An 18277-nucleotide genomic window follows, 5' to 3' on the forward strand; every position below is an offset into this window, starting at 1 on the left:
CTCTGCTGCTGAGATAGTAGTAGAGTAAGCAACAACAGCCTCCCCCCCACAACTGTATATGCCCTGTTCTCCAAAGGGTGAGCACTTCAGTGGCAGGGATGGTTGCCCAGCCAGCTCAGTGCATCAGAAACAGGCACCAGGGTAGCAGGCCAGCTGGAAAGCAGGAAGTGCCAGGAGCAAGCTTTGGAGCCCTCCCAGCACTGGTGTCACAGATGCTTCTCCTAAGTTCCCAAACCTGAACATGAGCATAATGAGAACTAAAAGGGAGCATGATAGCAGGTTTTGTCCTCATCACCTTGTGACTGGGATTTTAGCATTCCCRTAAAGGTCAGGAAGATTGGGGAAAAGCATGGAAGTGAACCCCTGGTGATCTCTCCTTTAATTCCTGATGTGGCTGAGCAAAGCCCAAGTATCTCCTATATGCCACTTTAGAGGACACGTTTCTCAGAAGCAAAGCTAAGCTCAAATGCGAGGCAGGAGGAACTCTTGGTAGGGCATTAAGTACTTTCAGTTTTTGCACCAAGGACTAAGCTGTCCCTGACTGAAATCTGGCCTAAACACCTGCTGAAAAACCTTTCTGAAAACATCTGCTACTCCTTGCAGCATAAAGTTTTTGSGTTTGAGGGGTGTTTTGGGAGTGGGGTGAGTGTGGACATGACACAACAGGGAAGAGGCAGCACACAGGGACAATCTACCAGTGAGAGACAACTTGCTCTGGCAGCAATAAAAGCATGTGATCTGCATCATAGGCAGGCCATAAAAACACCTGAATCATCCATCATCCTTTTGATATATCTCTTTATCAATTATTTTCTCCAGCATATTTCACTTTAGTATCGGTTGGCATTGGTTTAAAGATTATCTTTAAACTATATTTCACTTTAGTATCTCCAGCATTGGTTTAAAGAAGTGAAAGAGGAAGCCAATATGCAGATGCTCTTTGTGGTYCTCCAACCTTAATTAATTGTGAATTGCTTTAAAAATAATTTAGGACAGTGCTTCCACAGCACATTGCTGAAGTCTGACAGAGTTTATGCTTTAATTTCCCMGAACATGTGCAAAGCTCTCACCTCTGCCCAGCTGTTAACAAAAACCCCACAACCAGTCTCTGTGCTGAGAGGAGGAAATCAGACATGAGAGATTGCTTTTTCTCYCTGTCCACCCCTCCCCTTTCAAGAAATCCTTTGCTCTGCCACCTACTTCTGTTTAAAATCCCTTCACACAGAGAGGTTTGTAGTTAATATGTCACGTGAGGAAACGGTGCCAGCTCCTGCAGTGGGCAGACAGCTGGGGCTCGCTCTTGGAGTCACACCATTAGTCATGGTACTGACAGTTTCAGATGCTGAACTTCTCACAACGGGAAACAAAGTTACCAATTTATTATTTTTAACAAAATAATTGCTTTAATGCAGTATTTAAAATAATTTTTAACATCTGATCAATAAGATACAGTACACAAATATGGAAAATGCCGCACTTTACATAAAAAGTAAAGCTAAGCATTTAATTATACAAAACAATTTTGCCCGATGCCATCAATATCTTGCAAACTATAGTTTAGTTGAAGTACTGCTTTTCTTATGTATATATATATATATATATGCTATATATACACATATATAAATAACTTACAGCATTCATTTACTTTATTTATTTACTACTGTTTCAACAAAAACCAACATAACCGATTCACAACTTAAGTGAATTTGGTAACCATCTCCAGTGGTTCTGACAGTGGAAGATATGTGAATAGTTGCTTCAAGTTTTGAAGCAGCATGCCAAGTAACCATAGGAAGCTTGTTTTTTCAAAGAAAAAAAATTCAGCAGGAAGCCATTCAATAGTTGGTTAGAGCATGATGCTAATAATGTTCTGCATTCAATCCCTGTGCAGGCCATTCACTTAGGAGCTGGACGTGATGATCCTTCGGAAGTCCCTTCCAACTCAGGATATTTTGTGATTCTGTGAATGCAGTCAGTGCCTTTCCCACCAGTCCTGGGAAATAGYCATGCTATACAGTGCTGTGTCATGGAAGGCAACATGTTTGGAGGCTGGGGAGAAGGGTGACCCRGAGGGTTTTCCTTCCACCACAAGGCAGTCTTTACCAGCAAACAGACAATCTTTGAATCTGTTCTAACAGTCTTTATAATCCAGAGTCCTCCTCCTCACTGAATAGAAACAAAGCAACTGTCTAAATACATGCTATTTGAGAAATTTCCCTGTTACACCTCATTAAAGTATTAATATTCTAAAGCAGTGAATCCTGTGCTTTGCAAACACTGCTCCTCTCCTTAAGAGAGTCTTCAGCTGCATAGTTTCAATGCATCTCAAGTTTTCCCTTTTTTGTAGTCAGCACAGGTTGTTTTTGTTAAYTTCTTTCCACATCTGTGCTCAAGTTCAATGCTATTTTATGTATCCWGAGAAGGATAAACTGTTTTTTCTGCTTACCCTTCCTTTTTGGGATCTTTCACTTCTTGTATTTTTAGTAACTCCATATTTTCCCTGAACATCCAAGTATGCCCTAACTACACTGTGTGATGTACTTCAATCACAAGAATGACTAATTTGTCCTCCTTCCCTCAGTCCCTTTCTCAGAGGAAAGACTGAGGGCAATTCAGGCAAAGTGCAGGGTAGAAAGGACCCCTCATTCCTTTTGCCTGCTACTTTGGTCTCCACGAGCATCCAGTAGTAATTCAAAACCCAGAAAATTTTAGATGTTGAGTCAGACAGGCAATACATTAGCATGTTGACTGCTGGCTCATGATTAAATACAGTTGCCATGCTATTSTGTGCCATTATAGTGGTTTCCCTAAATAAGGTTGGATTGGAAGGTGGCACTACACATAGAACAGATGTTGCAGACTCCGGAGTACTGAAGCAAGTGACATACATAAACTAGGGACACTTACCAAGCCCTCGGAGCTTGTAAGACAATTAAATGGAAGCAGGTAGGTGCTTATGTGTGCAGCTCAGTGTTTTCACTGGTTTACAGACTGATTGAAGCCAAATATTATTAAAAACCTTACAGGTGCTAAGTTAGGTATTTAATAAAAATGTTTATCTGTAAACAAGAGTTATCCTTACAACGGATCATTTTCCAGAAACTGGAATTTCAAGACAGTGCAACAATGCTTCAGTGTTTTCTTTGGCAGTAGACAGCAAGGTGAAATGCAAGATTCAAATCACTTCAGAAGAGCACRGTACAAGTGTAGAGAATGCTTCAACTCCCTCTCTTGTTCCATGCAGAATATCAAGTCCCTGAGACAGACACGGGTTACTCTTGGACAGAGCATCTGCTTCGTAAGGCTAAAACCTGATGATCCAGGAGCAATCCTATTACCATTCAAACCCTAAATGGGGAAGAGAGAAAAAAAAAAAAAAACAATCCATCAGAAACATTAAAATTTCATGTAAATACAAGTTTTAATCAAAATGGTTGGATTATACTGCCTAATTGTATAAAACTAGCCTGTTGATGTTCAGCTTGCCATGTTGAAAACAAAATCCAAAAATCTTTGCACATTAGATACTGAAAAAGATAAAGCAAGCATTTGCCAGCTGATGGTTTGTTTCAGTTAAGGCAACCACAAAGTTCTTTCTTTCTTTAAAATGATATTAATATGGCAAGATAAATCACTGAAGCCTGCTAGACAGACACTTGCACTGAGAAGGGACAAGCCAACTACAAAGAAGGTACTAACACTGTACCTGTGCAGAGCCCCAGGTTGTGCACAGCCTCTTTCTACAGCTTGCTCCAGAGGTTTCCATCTCTTCATGAAGAAAACTGCCACTGTGAGTGCACCCTAGCTTTGGAACATGGCCAGGAGAAATTCTCATCCCAGCTATCATCTGTGTTCTGTCCTTTAAGGGAGCAACACATRCTCACATCCAGATATTCAGAACACTGTATCTGAGCCTACCCATCTCAGTCAGCTGCCTTGCCTGGTTATGAAAATACAGTTGGTAGGAGATTATGATGTTTAGTAGTTTTACATTCAAGCTACTGGAACGAGCAACACCCATGCTTTCCAAAATGCCCCAAGATTTATTATTAGGGGTGGGGAGGAGGAAGATTACCATGAGCTGCACAATAGACTGGCTACTTATCTTGGAGCCAATCTGTGCTGCACAGCCAGTCTCTTATCACTACTGGAGGGTTCTTGGTAATGAACGTAATTTGTACAAATACAAGTGCTCAGTCTCTGTAACTTCAGCARGGCAATGCCTGCCAGCATCAACACCACTTGGAGATGGTGTTGCTTGGAYGCAGTGTTAACTATATCAATTCTTACCCTAACACTCTGCAAGACTTCAGCAAAATGACTTTGCCCACTTTGCTTAGAGAAATCTGTTTAAACCCCCCATTTATTAGAAATGAAWACCAGTGCTGGACTACCTATAGCAGTGAATGCTACTGTTGTTACRGTGGAAGCATTGAAATTTTTTAGAAATATAAAGAGATTCACCAGAGAGCACACACTAGCCACAGAAAACCCAGGGCACATTGCAGAAATGGAAGCTGTATTTTTTACAAGCAGCACGCAGGGTATTCAGCACCATTTCATTTGCTTTACAGTCAATACTATTAAACACTATGAAATGCCATCATTTGAAACTTTCAGTTTGTTAAATGGCTCGGAACAAATGTGTGCATGGGGAAGACTGCTGGCCACATTGAACAGAGGGCACTGCTGTCCTGGTAAGACACAAAAGGGTCACAGTTCAAGTTTGTCATATGACAACCCTGAAGGATCCAGGGAAAAGATAGCTCTGCAATGCAGCTGCCAGCACGGGTTGAAAAGGAGGTCAGTCCAACAGGATGCAGCAGAAGGCCCGAGGCAATGTTATAAATGAAACAAACCCCAAGGGTTTTCAGTAACCCAACAGCAATGTCCTTTATAATTCAAAGAACTTTATTGAGGTGAAAGTATTTTCTCTCTAAATAAGTCATTAGACTAGAAGTCTTACCTTTAAAAAGACACCAAACAAAGCYACCTCAACCCTGTTCACTCTTACAAAAAGGAGGCAGACGGCACAAATCCCCCAGCCTGGAAGCTGTTGTAGCTGCAAGATGCTACAACAGGGCAAAGCACCAAGCTGCCTGCATTTGAGACAGTTATGGATTTGTTTACTCTTAAATTCTTACCCATCATGCCCAGTGCAGAGACATAAAGCAATATTATGCTGTAATACCACATCCAAAGCCAAAGCTTATCCTGGGCCCCTTTGCTGGCGAAGGCAGCCAGTTCACAATTCTGAGTTTTCCATAGCATCAATCTGGTTTATCAAAGCTACCGCATACAGCACTTCAGGGGCCAGGAGCTCTTCGACAACAAACAGCCGCTACCACAGATGATTAAAAGAAAAGGTCCTTCTCTCAAAGTACACAATGGTTTAAAATTAAAGAAGCCAACAGACAGGCTGGGTCATCCCAGTCAAGACTGGGACTGCATTGGGCAACTCACTTTTAAGTAAATTTACACAGTGCTAAGCACTATCTCCTTTTAGCTACTGTCTTCACAGTTGTATTGAACCATTGTTTTTCCATGGTTGTGTTTTGGAATTTAGCCCAAGCAGTGGTCTGAGAGCTGCATATCCTAATGAACCATCATGGATACCTCTGGTAATGTCCAAGACTTTACTTAGGAAATGGCCAACTCTGAGCTCTCAAGTTGACACAAGGGGCACTTTAGGGGAGGGTCCTCTGCTGCTCAGATCTCAGAGCCTCCACTTGAGAAAATCCCTATCTGGCAGTAGGTCAGCCTTGTCTGGCCCTAGGCAATAGTCAATAATTCTCTCCTTATACTCTTTCCTCAAAAGCACAGAGCTTTTGAGACCTGAAAAATGCCGGCCCACTCCTTGYTCCCAGACATCTCTGTTATGTTCCTCCCTGTCGGGCAGCAACCACTTTTGTCTTGCTATTTTGGGGGCTTCTTCACTGCTAGTCTTCAGCRTRCCCCAARACACCTTTRTCTATTTCATGGGKAAGTGAAAAGTGCTGCTTTTCAACMAGGTCACAGACAAGTACAAAGATAAGGAAATAGAAAATGCATCCCTGTAGAATCAATTCTAGCAAAGATACTGCAACCAGTCTGTCCCCCGCTTCTGCAACATCCAATTAATTAGTGCTTTAGCTASCAACTTCTTTTTTTGTCTCTTCTTTTTGTAACCTTGAAGTTCCTGCCTTTCACAGAACCCTCACCACCCTGCCTTTCTTCCAAAGGGAGAATGACACAGAGACATGCAGCCCAGGAGGGCCAACAATCAGTGTAGGTTCTACCAGTCAGCCTGACTGACCCTGTTTGTAAGCCAGGTAAGGCACTGCAGCAGTGTARCTCTGCACCGCTGTAAACCTGCTGAGACCACCAGCTGCCTTAAAATCAGCCCCAGGAGGTCACAACAGCAGCAGTCCTGCTTTTGAACTATCCTCACAATTGAGCCCAATAAGCAGCTTTTCCACAGCAGCACTGTCACCCTCAGAGCCTTTTAGACACACCTGACAGAGATCAATTACACTCACTGATCTTGGCAGCAGAACACATTGTGGAACTCCTGCCATAGTCCCAAGCTGTTGAGCAGCCAGTTTTGTTCAGAGGTTGCTCTGGAAACCTGTTTTAAGATCTCTAGAGCTCTCTCCAGTGGCTGGATGGAGAATTAAATACCAACTTTGAGAAGTGAAGAGTGAAATTGATACAGAGCCACCATCACCAACTTACTTCCAGTCTGCAAGGTATCTGGAGCACAGCATATGCAACTTTGGATCATGGATACTGACAAGGATTTCGAAACTGCTCAGAGCTATTCTACAGGCCCTGACACAAAGATGAGAGAGGTCTGCAGAAACCTTCCTCCCCACCAAGTTCCGGTCAGGTTCAGTGAGCTGTTGGTGGAGTACACACTCCCTTCMCAAATTCAATGACTTCACACCAAACTCAAAATTTTAAATTTTAAGCTCTTGGAAGGGAGGCATTTTAAGGGAGAAGAGTGTTCAGTCAAATGTTAAAAGTCAAGSCAAGAGTTCTCATTTCAATTTTTGGTGCAGCATAAACATATTACAGTCCCAGAACCAATATCCCAAGAGAGCGAACTGTTACTGCAGCTCTGCTGCACATTTTAAAAATACCACCAGCAGAAGGAAGCAAAGTCATGAGACACTTTTCAATGACATCTCCAAACACTGAAAAATGGCTGCTGTGTGCAGCAGAGACATTATTGAAAGGTAGTAAGAGCACCTAGTGAATGAAAACAAAAGCATCCAGGTTCAACCCCATCTGTCACGCATGGTCATGCYGAGGTCAGTGATACTGTGCATGCTGTACTTGGTTTCCCAGCTGTAAAACATAGAACACATTCCTGTCTCATAAGAGAAAAAAGGTAAAAAAACCATTAACACATTGTGTTCAAACACTTRCCTGAGTCTCCCCCAGCAGCCAGGGGGAACAGACCCTGTCAGACCCTGAAGAGACCCTGTAATATTTTCGCTTGTACAAACAAGTGCCTAATTTAGGCCAGAGAAAACAAAGTGAAAGAAGTTGATAGTTTGGTGACAAGCCAGGCTACTGATGCTGCCTATTCTAGCAAACCTCGGTCTGACGGAAATACTCCCACATTCACAACAGTAAAATATTACATGATTCAGTATTTATATGATTCTTTTTTAAAAATAAAGTTGGTTGTGTTAGGTTGGGGTCTGGGGATTTTATTTTATTTTTCAACCTTATAGACCATTAGGGTAGCTCAAGCCAATGGGGGAAAGATTCAGATTTCTATATCCAGGCTGATTCTCATGCAGCTGAAAACAAACATGTATTTATGATGTTATCTGCAGCCTACAAAAAAGCCTCACGAAGCTGTCAGATCTATATAAAACTCCATTCAACTACACATTTTTCTTCAGATTTCATGGCAACATTCCTACAAGTCCTTTCAAATGTAGGCAACAACATGTTTTACATATTGAAACAAATTACTGTGAATGCAATGTCAGTTTATTCACTATTATGCCCAAGATTCATGTACGCATGTCACTTCGTATGGGTACATCAGATGCTTAATCTGTACCTGGAGGTAATGAATACTATACAAATATGTCATGTTAGTTAATAGACAATTATTAAGCTGAAATTTTCTGGCTCTTTGCCACATCATTTTAAGCAGTGTATTGTCAACTAAATTATAAATCTCTTGACCCTTCACATGTCATCAACATTTGTGCATTACCAATATGTTCAGCCTAGAGCTACAATGCAATTAGTCATTTAAATTGCAGATATCTTTCACATATAAGAAGAATTAAGTTCATCTCTAGCACAGAGAAGGCACGATATGGGCCAATGAACTGTATTTCTGAAGTGTGTGAATGGCAGTCGAGAATATTTTTGCCTATTTACATGGGGAAAAAATTCAAATCAAGTGTATGGCCTAGACTGACAGGAGCCAGGAAATTCAGTACAGAAACCGAAACTCTCTAGCTGACAGAGCTGTGCTTAGTTAAGTCTTGAAAAAGATAACTAAGAAGCTGAAGACATTTTATAATTGCAGTAACTTTTAGATCCCTTCTTCCCCAAAGGTATGACCATGTCATAGACACTTCAGTTGTCCAAGAGTTTAAATAAGAACCAGAAATTGAAATCAAGACTCTGCATATATTAAGCATATGCAAAGTAGAAAAAAMCTCACCCTCCAGTATCACTTCAGACCTGTGGGCTGGGGGAAGGGGTGACAGAGACAGAAAGAGACAGAGAGAATGTAAGGGAAACTGCTGAAATGTAGAAATATTTTTGTCGCCTGGTTATGAACACCTACTTACATATAAGTAGTCCAATTTAAAGTGATTGCTTTAAAATTAATTTTATGCAGCTTCTAAGAAAATACTTCATCAGACTATCATGTACCAATGCCAAAGACCAGCAGTGCAGGCAGTGGCCTCATTGCACAGGGAGCAGGAAACCTATCATTTGCAACAGAGTCAATTCATGCCTTAAAATTCACACTTAGTCATATCCTTAACACCAATACAGAAGCTGATGAATTATGCTAATGTGTTCTCCAATCAGAAGAGCTTATGGCCAAAAGGTGGCTGTAGCTTCTACAGCTACCACTTATAAGAGCATAAACCTATATATTTCTTAACTTCATACACCCTTTCTCGAAATGCAAAAAAAAAAAAAGAAAAAAAAGCACAGCCATTTGACTGTCACACACACACAAAAAAAGCAAATCATGTCTCTTCAGCACTCACTTGGAAGAGTTGGGTTTAATTCCATTCTACAGAACGGACTTGTTGCTCAAAGGCTTAGCTCTTCCTCAGTCATCCTAAAGAGCATTTCCAAAGCTTAAATAAGCACCATATACAGAAAATGTTTAATCAACATGCATACCAGCGTCCCAAAGCTGAAAAGCAAGAAGGGTAAGTTTAAGTTCTGCTAACAATGATCAGATGTGGCASACAAGAGAAAATGACAAGCTCATTTCCTCCACCCACAGTCAATACTAAAAATGAAACAATGACCACTGTGGTAAAAAAGGCATTTCTCCCATTTTTGCTTGCCAAACTTCTTTGCAGAAGGAGAATGCAAGCTTATGTGTGGACTGCTGTATTAAATGTGCATAACCCTGGAAGTATCACATTATTTTAAGTATGTTGGCCAGGGCTAGAGGTTTGACAGAAGGAAASTACTTGAATGGCTCTGGACTGCCCACAGGATATCAGCTGCATGATTTACTTATGTAGCAACTACTTGCAGCAGCTTCAGTTTCCACAGCAAAGCCAGACTGTGTCAAGGCAAGGCCCACACTTACTAACAGAGCAACCAGTCTTGGCAGGGGACAGAACAGACACAAGCAGTGTCTGGAAAGAGGAATTTCCTTGGATGCTGTTGGATCTGGCAAAAAGAAAGGACACACAATGTACATCCCTGAGTCAGTCAGCGGAACCAGCCTGGAAGAAAGCAAGTGAAGAACATAGCACCAAAAGCACTTTGGGGCAGGACAGACTCCATCACTTCCCAGTACTTAATGTGTTACCATGGAGCCAGAAAATAAATGAAAAGCAAGCAGTCTACCCCAAAAAATTACACAGCAGTACAAGCATCTAACTAAGTCTTCCCGTAGAAAATAGAAAGGCCCAACCACAGTACTCCAATGACGACCATAAGTATAACAGACAGTACTTTCAAAAACATCTGCAGACTTTTCCCCTCCCTGTTGCACGATTCTGCACAAATACACAGCTCTCAGTTCAAAGCCAAGACGAACGTGCACCCAAGACACCTCTGAATAGAAGGAAAGAAAGTTTCAGGACTCGGAACTGTCATCTTCAAATTTCTAAAACTCCAGTTACAGCGGGAATGAGACAAAGCTGTTTTCAAAATGTCTTTGTCAACAGAAAAGCAGTAAAACTTAATAAAAACATTAAAAAATCCTTGACTACTTATCAGCATTGAAAACATTATGGGGCGTGTTACCAACTAATAAAAACTATGAAACAGAACAAAGAACTGGGAAAATGAGTCTGTGGTTTCAAGTTTACTTTTTTATTATTTGTTTTAGAAGTGTCCTCCCTTCCCAAGATGAGTTAGTTTTCAATTCTTCCTACTCTTTTAATTCATKACTGTTTACCACATGCCCTCAAACTAGGGGGAGGAGAGGTGGGTAACAAATGCACAAACCCCAAGACACATATAAATCAAATCCAAAGGCCTCTCCCCCYCATTGTATCCAAAAGTGTCCACAGGGATAAAAATCAGAGAGATGAAGATATTGCCACCTCTGGATTACAAGTAGCACCAATTAACACATTTTCACAATAGAGCGGTTTTCTTACCAGGGCTTTCTCAAATTACTCCTTCTGAACAATACAATTCAAATGTTAAGCTGCAGTGAAGAGAACATGCAAAACTACCCAAACCAGAGTTTCCAACAAGAAAGGAAAAAGAATTCCCATTATACTGATGCCTTTTTTTTTTTTTGTTAATTAGGCCTAAGGCATTAGGCTTGTTTTTCATTCCATGATCATCATGGATTTGTCCCTACTGCTACTTCAATGTTAGAGATACATAAGCAATCATGGCAAGATATAGTTTACTTCTTTCTATATTGCTTTTAAGTCCAAATTAGTTGATAGGCACTCCTCTSGACAAGAGCCTCTTTGTGTACTTGTTGCACTATGAGGTGATGAGGCTGCTGGCAAGCAGGCTTCTAGGTGGAATGCTAGCATCACATGCTTGTGTCACCACASGTTCTAGTTACCAAATTAAAATGACCTGGTCTAGGTCTCCTGGAAAAAACAAGTAAAGAAAGCACAATTTCAGAGATCAAAATAAGATGAATGTGCAGGAATCATGTGCTCAATTATCTCGGGAAAAGGACTTTTCAGAAGAGGTGCAAAGCCAAGCGCCGGAGTGTGGAGAAATAGAAAACCTTGGGCTGAAGAATCATCCCAGTTAAACRCAGATACTCATTTGTGAATAAGTCAGCTTACCATGCTCCCTAAAAGGCTGCTTTTAGCCCCTCACATTTACTGCAACAGTAGGCAGCAGATCCAACCAACCCAGTCTGTTGAACTGAATTTTCCCAGTATCCATTACATTTTGGTACGGAATAAAGAAAGGCAAATATGCGACAAATTTGCTTTCACTTTTTTAATACATATTGTAACTGATTCCCCATCTCCCCAAAAGCCTTAGGGCTTCAGTTTGCACCAAYAATTGCTTAAAACAATTCCTTTCCTTTAATTATTGCAGTAGGCAACCATATGAAGAAGGTGTACAGAGCTAACATGGCCATTAAGAGACACAAACATTGTAAAAGGAACATTATSYCAAGAAAGTTGAAGYCTTAGTTAAAAATCTTAATCCAGTYAGCATTAGTGATTTCACTCAATAAYATTAAATATCATTCATATTCAGGAGTAACTTCTTCCAAYATAGCTGTCTACCAAGTTATTAGGCTTTAAAATAAAAATAAARGAAAGTCACAAGAGTATTATGCACAGATTTACTTTGTGCCATTGCAGTCTAGAATGTGAGAACTTCTAAGATTATTTGAGAGTAAAGCTGTATTTTGTCTGTATTTGCAATTTGAAATGAGAAAGCACATTCTGCCTGTTTAAATTATTCTCAGACAGGTTGCCCAAAAAGATGATTTTAAAGATGCCCAAATGTGTATCAGCCTAAGGCCATATTGTACTTGCTTTCAGTTTCAAAGACCTCCTTTCATCTCTGAAGAATGGAATGTTGTTTACTGCTCAGGATGTTTTGCCATGTTATCATGAATGTATTACAAATGTTCTGCTTCTTGAACTAGAGAGTGTTTGTCAAAACCATTCTTTATTCAAAAGAATACATGAGAAGTATTCAATACATGAGAATACTTCTCTACATGAGAAGTCTTAAGCCTTTTATAAATCCTGTTCAGATATATTAGGACACTTAAAACATTTAAATCTAAACATCCTTCTCAATGATTGCTATCCTGCATAATTTCACAAAATAGAAAAGAAAACGTCTGCAAAGAAATGCTTTCTGGTAGCACGAAGCCTAAGCACTAGGCACTGGAATGTCAGCTTGCATGCAAGAAGCAAAAATAGTTTCACTGTCAGAATTAGTTTCACCTACTGCCYTTAAAATTCAGTCTAGTATGGCAATCTATGCTTAAAATACAGCAGGTAAATTTGAGACAATGAAATGTTATCAAWGTTTATGGTCAGTTTTAGATGCGTCATATCTGCATTGTTTTAAAGTGGCAATGTAGAAAACCGACCGCCAGCTTTCAACAGCAACACTGTTATCTGTCTCGCCTTGGCATAATCTCATGAAGCTTTTAATAAAGCAGACATACCACAGATTATGAGAAATAACTGAAAAGTACTTAACAGGCAGACTTGTTAAATATTCAGAAACAAATCCGGCGATAATTACAGAAAACCACTACGAAGAACAGGAATAGTTACTCGATAAAAGCTTGGGGGAAGATGAGAAAAGGATGGGGAAAACTGTTCTTGTGCTAGACGGATTTTTTCAAGTTTTTCCAGTGGTATTRTAAAAAAAATAACCATACATTTAGCTTCATGCGAAAGTGCATTWAAAAAACTTCAAAGAAGAGAAGAAAAGCTGCTCAAAAGCTGTGAAYKCTACTTTCTGCAGCTCGTTTAGAGACAGATTGCTTCCCTTCACTTGTGGTTAACAGGGAGTATTCAAAGCCCTAATTCTGTATCCACAGAAAAAAAWAAATTAAAAATTCACTGAAACAAGTCTATCTCACCTGTTTAGTGAGGCCCCTTGTCACAGTCCAGATGAGTACAAAACTACAGGACATATGCCACCACYGTCTCRGTTACACTGCAAATAACTGAGGACAAAGATAACAAGGACCCTCCCAGATWCCACTATGCAAAAATGATACAGTATTTTCAWCCCTACTATCTGTTTAAGCTTTCCAAGCCACAAGAATGGAAAAGACTTAAGGTTCACCAAAAATGATAACTTCACCACCACCACCTCAGTTACTTTCCAGACTCCTACTCATTGTGATTATGTCAGGCCAAACAGCCTCTCATTTGAGCAACATTGAGGCTTCATGATAAAGAGGGGCAAAACTGACAAATGACAGCCCACCAATTTCTCACACCTCCAGAAAAGATGATGACCTCTAACAGAAGTAGGCTGTCAGWCTCCTTGGAACGGACCTCAGCAGTCACAAAAGCTTCCCAGGTACCAGAAACAGTTACTCTGCAGCACACTAAGAGATTTGCTCAGAAAAAAAAAATTGTAAAAAGCACTTTCAATATTCAACATGAGCCAGAGGAGATGATCTGGCTTATTGCAGGAAGTGAACGGTCTAGCTTTACTGATTTATTTACTGCTTTTTGGGAGAACCTAGCCAAGGTGAATTCACGGAATATTTGAGAAGAGTCCCTACATATTGTGCATAGATAAATGCCCACAGTCAAATGTCAAATCAAGATCCACTTCAAAAGCCATCCAAACCAGCCACTGTGAGTTCAGCTGAGGGACCATGACAACTACCTGGTGTGGAAGGTCACCACAGCAGGTTACTGTGCTTGGTTACTCTCCAGTAACCAKCTTGGTTACCCTCCAGTGCAGATGGAAATTTCTGAGTCATCATTTCATTCAGACGTTCCGACACAGCACTCTTATGCATTCTTTCCTTTAACACACAATTACACGTCCCCATCAAATTTRCCAGAAACTACCTTTTCAAGCACATAACACACAAACTAGGTTTCCTACAGAATGCAACAAACCCTTTTGTGTGAGAGAATTCTTACTTCTTCCTGGAGGGAAAGATAAATATAACTCAGTATGAAGACACAACATCATGCAAGTCATTGCAAGCCATGTCTGTACCTCGAGCCCAGATCCAATGTTTGTTGAATCCAACAGTCTTTTCTTCCTTGGTCCAATAGCTGCCAAAGCTGTCAGGTTGGCTTCTCTTTGYTGCATCTGTGCTAATTCCAACTGTTGCATCTAATTAAAAAAAAAAATCAACGTTAATCATGATACACATTATCTTAAAGGATTTGTTCTCTTTATAGCTGTTTCAGACAGCTCTGCACTTCCTACAGAAACTGCATTTCACAGCATTGTTTCCTTCTTTCTTGACACTCTTCATGAATTCCAATGTTCAGTCATGCTTGGAGCTCTATGGACAGCACTGGGTAAGTAACACCTTTAATGGAGACCACACCATGGTATCAATGCAGCCTTAAAAGGAGCCTTGCAGCTGGTTTCTTGCCTCATAAGCTTTGGTGTTTCTGATTAACAGAACATCTTGATCTCAAMTGMTTTATGAAGCTGGATTAGCATTAAAAATYGACRTTATGGGTTCTGTGACCTGGACATAYTCTTAATTCAAATTCTCAATTCCTGACTGCACAAGCAAGGTACTCAGTTTCCTCACGTTGTATCACCTGAACCCAGCACATAATATTGCCACAGTGAAACACTGTACTACGCAGTTTAACAGGATGCTGCCAGTTGACTGCTAGTCCTTCTTTTCCCASTACATATCTGAATGTTCAGGAAACATCTGAAGCAAGGTAGAGATACAGTGCATGTTTACCTGCACTCACCTCCAAGACTGCTGAACACTAAGAAATCATTGGAAACAATTTTCACCTGTGTTAGGGTAAACTTGGGATGGGATGGAAACCCACAGTACAGAGCATTAAAATAAAAAATAAAAAACTAAAAAGTTTTATTGCTGTATTTTGATATTCATTCTATTCAATAATTTTAGATGCCAGCTGCTTAGAAGCTCAACCCAGTCTGGTGATAGACTTACTATCCTGGATCAGACACCTTGCTAATACAACTACATTGCTTCCAGATCCACCAGCTGCCCAGGTGGAGAAGCCAGGTTTTCAAAACACAAACCTCTGGTTTGGTGTCAGCCCTTGGATGATCTGACCTGCAATTAGTACAGCTCCTTAGCCCTTCCTCTCCCCATTCCCAGGACTTAAAATATTGTTTAGATGGGAATTCTCTGCATGGATGTGTGTGCACATCTTAAAAAAATTAAAGTACAACCATACCACGGGTACGAAAGAATCAAATCTCCTTCCCTCCCCCATCATCAAACCAATAAATTACGTGAACTTCCTCATCCAGTCAATACAGATATCTTGCTTACCAAGCTTGCAACACTATGATTTTGCCTGCTTTATTGCTCTCAGAGATCCCACTTGGAGAGGAGAAGATCAGTTGGTAACTGACCTTGCAGCACCTATGTGGTATAAATCCCCTGCTTGCTACCACTTAAATAAAGATGCATCCACAACAAAAAAAGTACTTTGGCGTTTGGGGTGAGTGTTTTGAAGAAGAGCTTTTAGCTGGGTGGTTTCTGGGTGGATGTTGTTACAAGCCTTATTTAATTTCATATAGACTTTAGTGATGCTAACAGCCTACATCAAATACTGCAGCAAGTAGGCTATTTAAATAAAAACAGTATTTCAGGACAAGATTCCTAAAAAGACAATGTTCCCTGGAAGACTCAAACTATTCATATACTCAAGGTTTTTTAGCAGGAATCAGGGAAAGCAAGATGTTGAGAGTAGAGGTTTTGGGGGATTTGCTGTTTTTTTTTTCTTTTTTTTGGATGAGACATATGTTTCAGTTTTGATAACACAACTATTTGCAATTCAGTTTTGATCACCCTATGCAAGCTTTTATTATAGAAACACAATAGTACATCTCCAATGCCAAATACCATCACCACACACTATTCTTACTTTTGTGTGCAGTGTGAACACAACCTAACTTATAAGAATTCACTCCATTCACTCAGCTCATTTTTTTCCTCACGTATACAGTACTGCTTTCAAAAATACTTTAGAGACTATAAACTTTCAAACTAGTATTTTACAATTGTCTGAGGTTAACTTCAGCCAGCCTACTTGCATAAAATGTTTAAGACAAATTTCCTTTAATCTCAGTCTTGAATATGTAGCTTTATATTCAGGAACACATTGCAGCCAATCGGAGAGGGGGAAAGTGAGACTCAATCCAAAAAATAGTTTGAAACTTCTCAAAATGTGAGAGATTGAGGCTTAGAAACTATTTAAGCAGGAGCAATAAAATTCTTAGAACAAAGTGTTAAATCTCAGCAATAAAATGCTGAAATTTTCTGGCAGAGGCAGGTGCTGACTTCCAACCTCAGTTGTCCAAGCCCCCAACACCTGGATCCACCCCTCCTTACAGGCAGGGACAGAGCATCCCTGCAGATGTAAAGTATTCCTTCCTGCCAGCAGTGTAGTTCAGTCATCACAATGGTCACACACACACCACAGTCTTGTTGCCATGAGAAGACACATTACAACATGCCACGTACACAGTACCCTTCTGGGGAAAGATTAAATTCCTAAAGGCTACAGTGAAAAAGAAGACCAGAAGGGGAAAGATGATTTGCTTTAAGAATCATTACACTTAAAGTGAAAGGATTTTTAAAGCCATTAAACTCAAGACAAAGCAAAGCAAAACAAAAGCCTTTATCAGTCTAACTTGTGCTTCTGTCCCTGGGAATCACTAGAGAACATATCCCTTTTCTCTCTCCACTCTACAAAACACACGCCAACCAGCTTTACTGCAGTTAGACTTGTGAAAAACCTGTGGCTGCTGCACCTCTGGCTTGAAGCAGCATTGAAATAAGCCTCTCTCTCCTTTCTACAGGTGYTGCTGCTGATGGGCAGCCATGGTAAGGTGTGAGGACAAGAGGAAGAGTTATGAATTAAATACCAAGAGGGCTTTTGTTGGCATCAGCATGTGGTGGAGGGGACTGGGTGGGTTGAGGCTCTCATGGTGCAGCACCAGGATGCTGCCTGGGCTGAGGACTGGGCAGTGCCTTGGCACCATCACTATTTATCCCATGGAATTCAAGCAGACAAAGTGCGCGGCTGCCACAGACACTGCAGGAGGGAGCACTGCTGCTGGAGGACAGTGCTGGCAGGGGTAACAAAGCACAGGATGACACTTGGGGGACTGTATGGAAAAGCTGTGCTTTCCAGAAGCAAAAATGATGCATCTTTGACCAGTCAGTTCCCAAGACAATGCYGGAATCATACATCATTACCAAGATCTGCTCTCTCCAATACATTTTCCACCTCCTAACTAGTCAAAGGATTTTTCAAATCGTACAGAATCTCACCAGGGTTTTGGAGCAAAAGGAAAAAAAAAMCATAGTCTTGCTGCATTCTACACATCTCAGGGATTTTTCTGAGAACATAATTAAGACAAATGAATTTAAACACTCAATCTCTATAATGGACTCAACAGATCCCCATTAAGTGATATGGGCAGGCATCCAAATTACCCTGCCGAAGCCAACAAAATCATCTTTTCATCAAGTTTTGTTCCATTAAAACACACAGATTAAATGTCTAAACATTGTGCGAGCAGTTAAAAGCACAGGATAAGGAGAAGACAGCCAGATAATGTCAAGGGATACCCGAGGATAGTGGCTGGCTAACTACTGCCAGATTTTCCTAAATAAGATTAGGAAGGAGCAAGAGGTGACTATGTGGAGTCAAATCTTTCTTTAACAGTTAGCTTTGTAGCACATAGGTTAGAGAAGGAAGATCACTTCAGCAAGGAACAGTAAAAGCAGTATATACACTTTATTAAAATATAACATAGAGAAGCTGCACGGTTTCCCTCACAGAGGGCAGTTTTATTAACATTGGAGTCTTTGAGTACAATAGGATACAAAGAGAAACTGTCATACCCAGGTGAAATCATACCATCATACCCATCTTAACAACAG

General features: G+C 40.5%; 1 protein-coding gene across 1 annotated transcript in view; it reads right to left on the reverse strand.

The window, feature by feature from the left end:
• Positions 1-1407: 1407 nt before the first annotated feature.
• Positions 1408-18277, reverse strand: part of TAF4B (TATA-box binding protein associated factor 4b) — a 71234-nt gene continuing 54364 nt past the window's right edge. Inside the window, exons 14-15 of the mRNA XM_057367242.1 lie at positions 14368-14487; positions 1408-3348 (exon numbers count right to left, since the gene is read on the reverse strand). Of these exons, the coding sequence (XP_057223225.1) occupies positions 3181-3348; positions 14368-14487 (288 nt within the window). The 3' untranslated portion in view covers positions 1408-3180. The remainder of the gene's footprint in view (positions 3349-14367; positions 14488-18277) is intronic.

Source organism: Malurus melanocephalus, unplaced genomic scaffold, assembly GCF_030028575.1.
Source record: "Malurus melanocephalus ecotype Western Australia unplaced genomic scaffold, MMel_1.1 scaffold_76, whole genome shotgun sequence".
NCBI lineage: Eukaryota > Metazoa > Chordata > Aves > Passeriformes > Maluridae > Malurus > Malurus melanocephalus.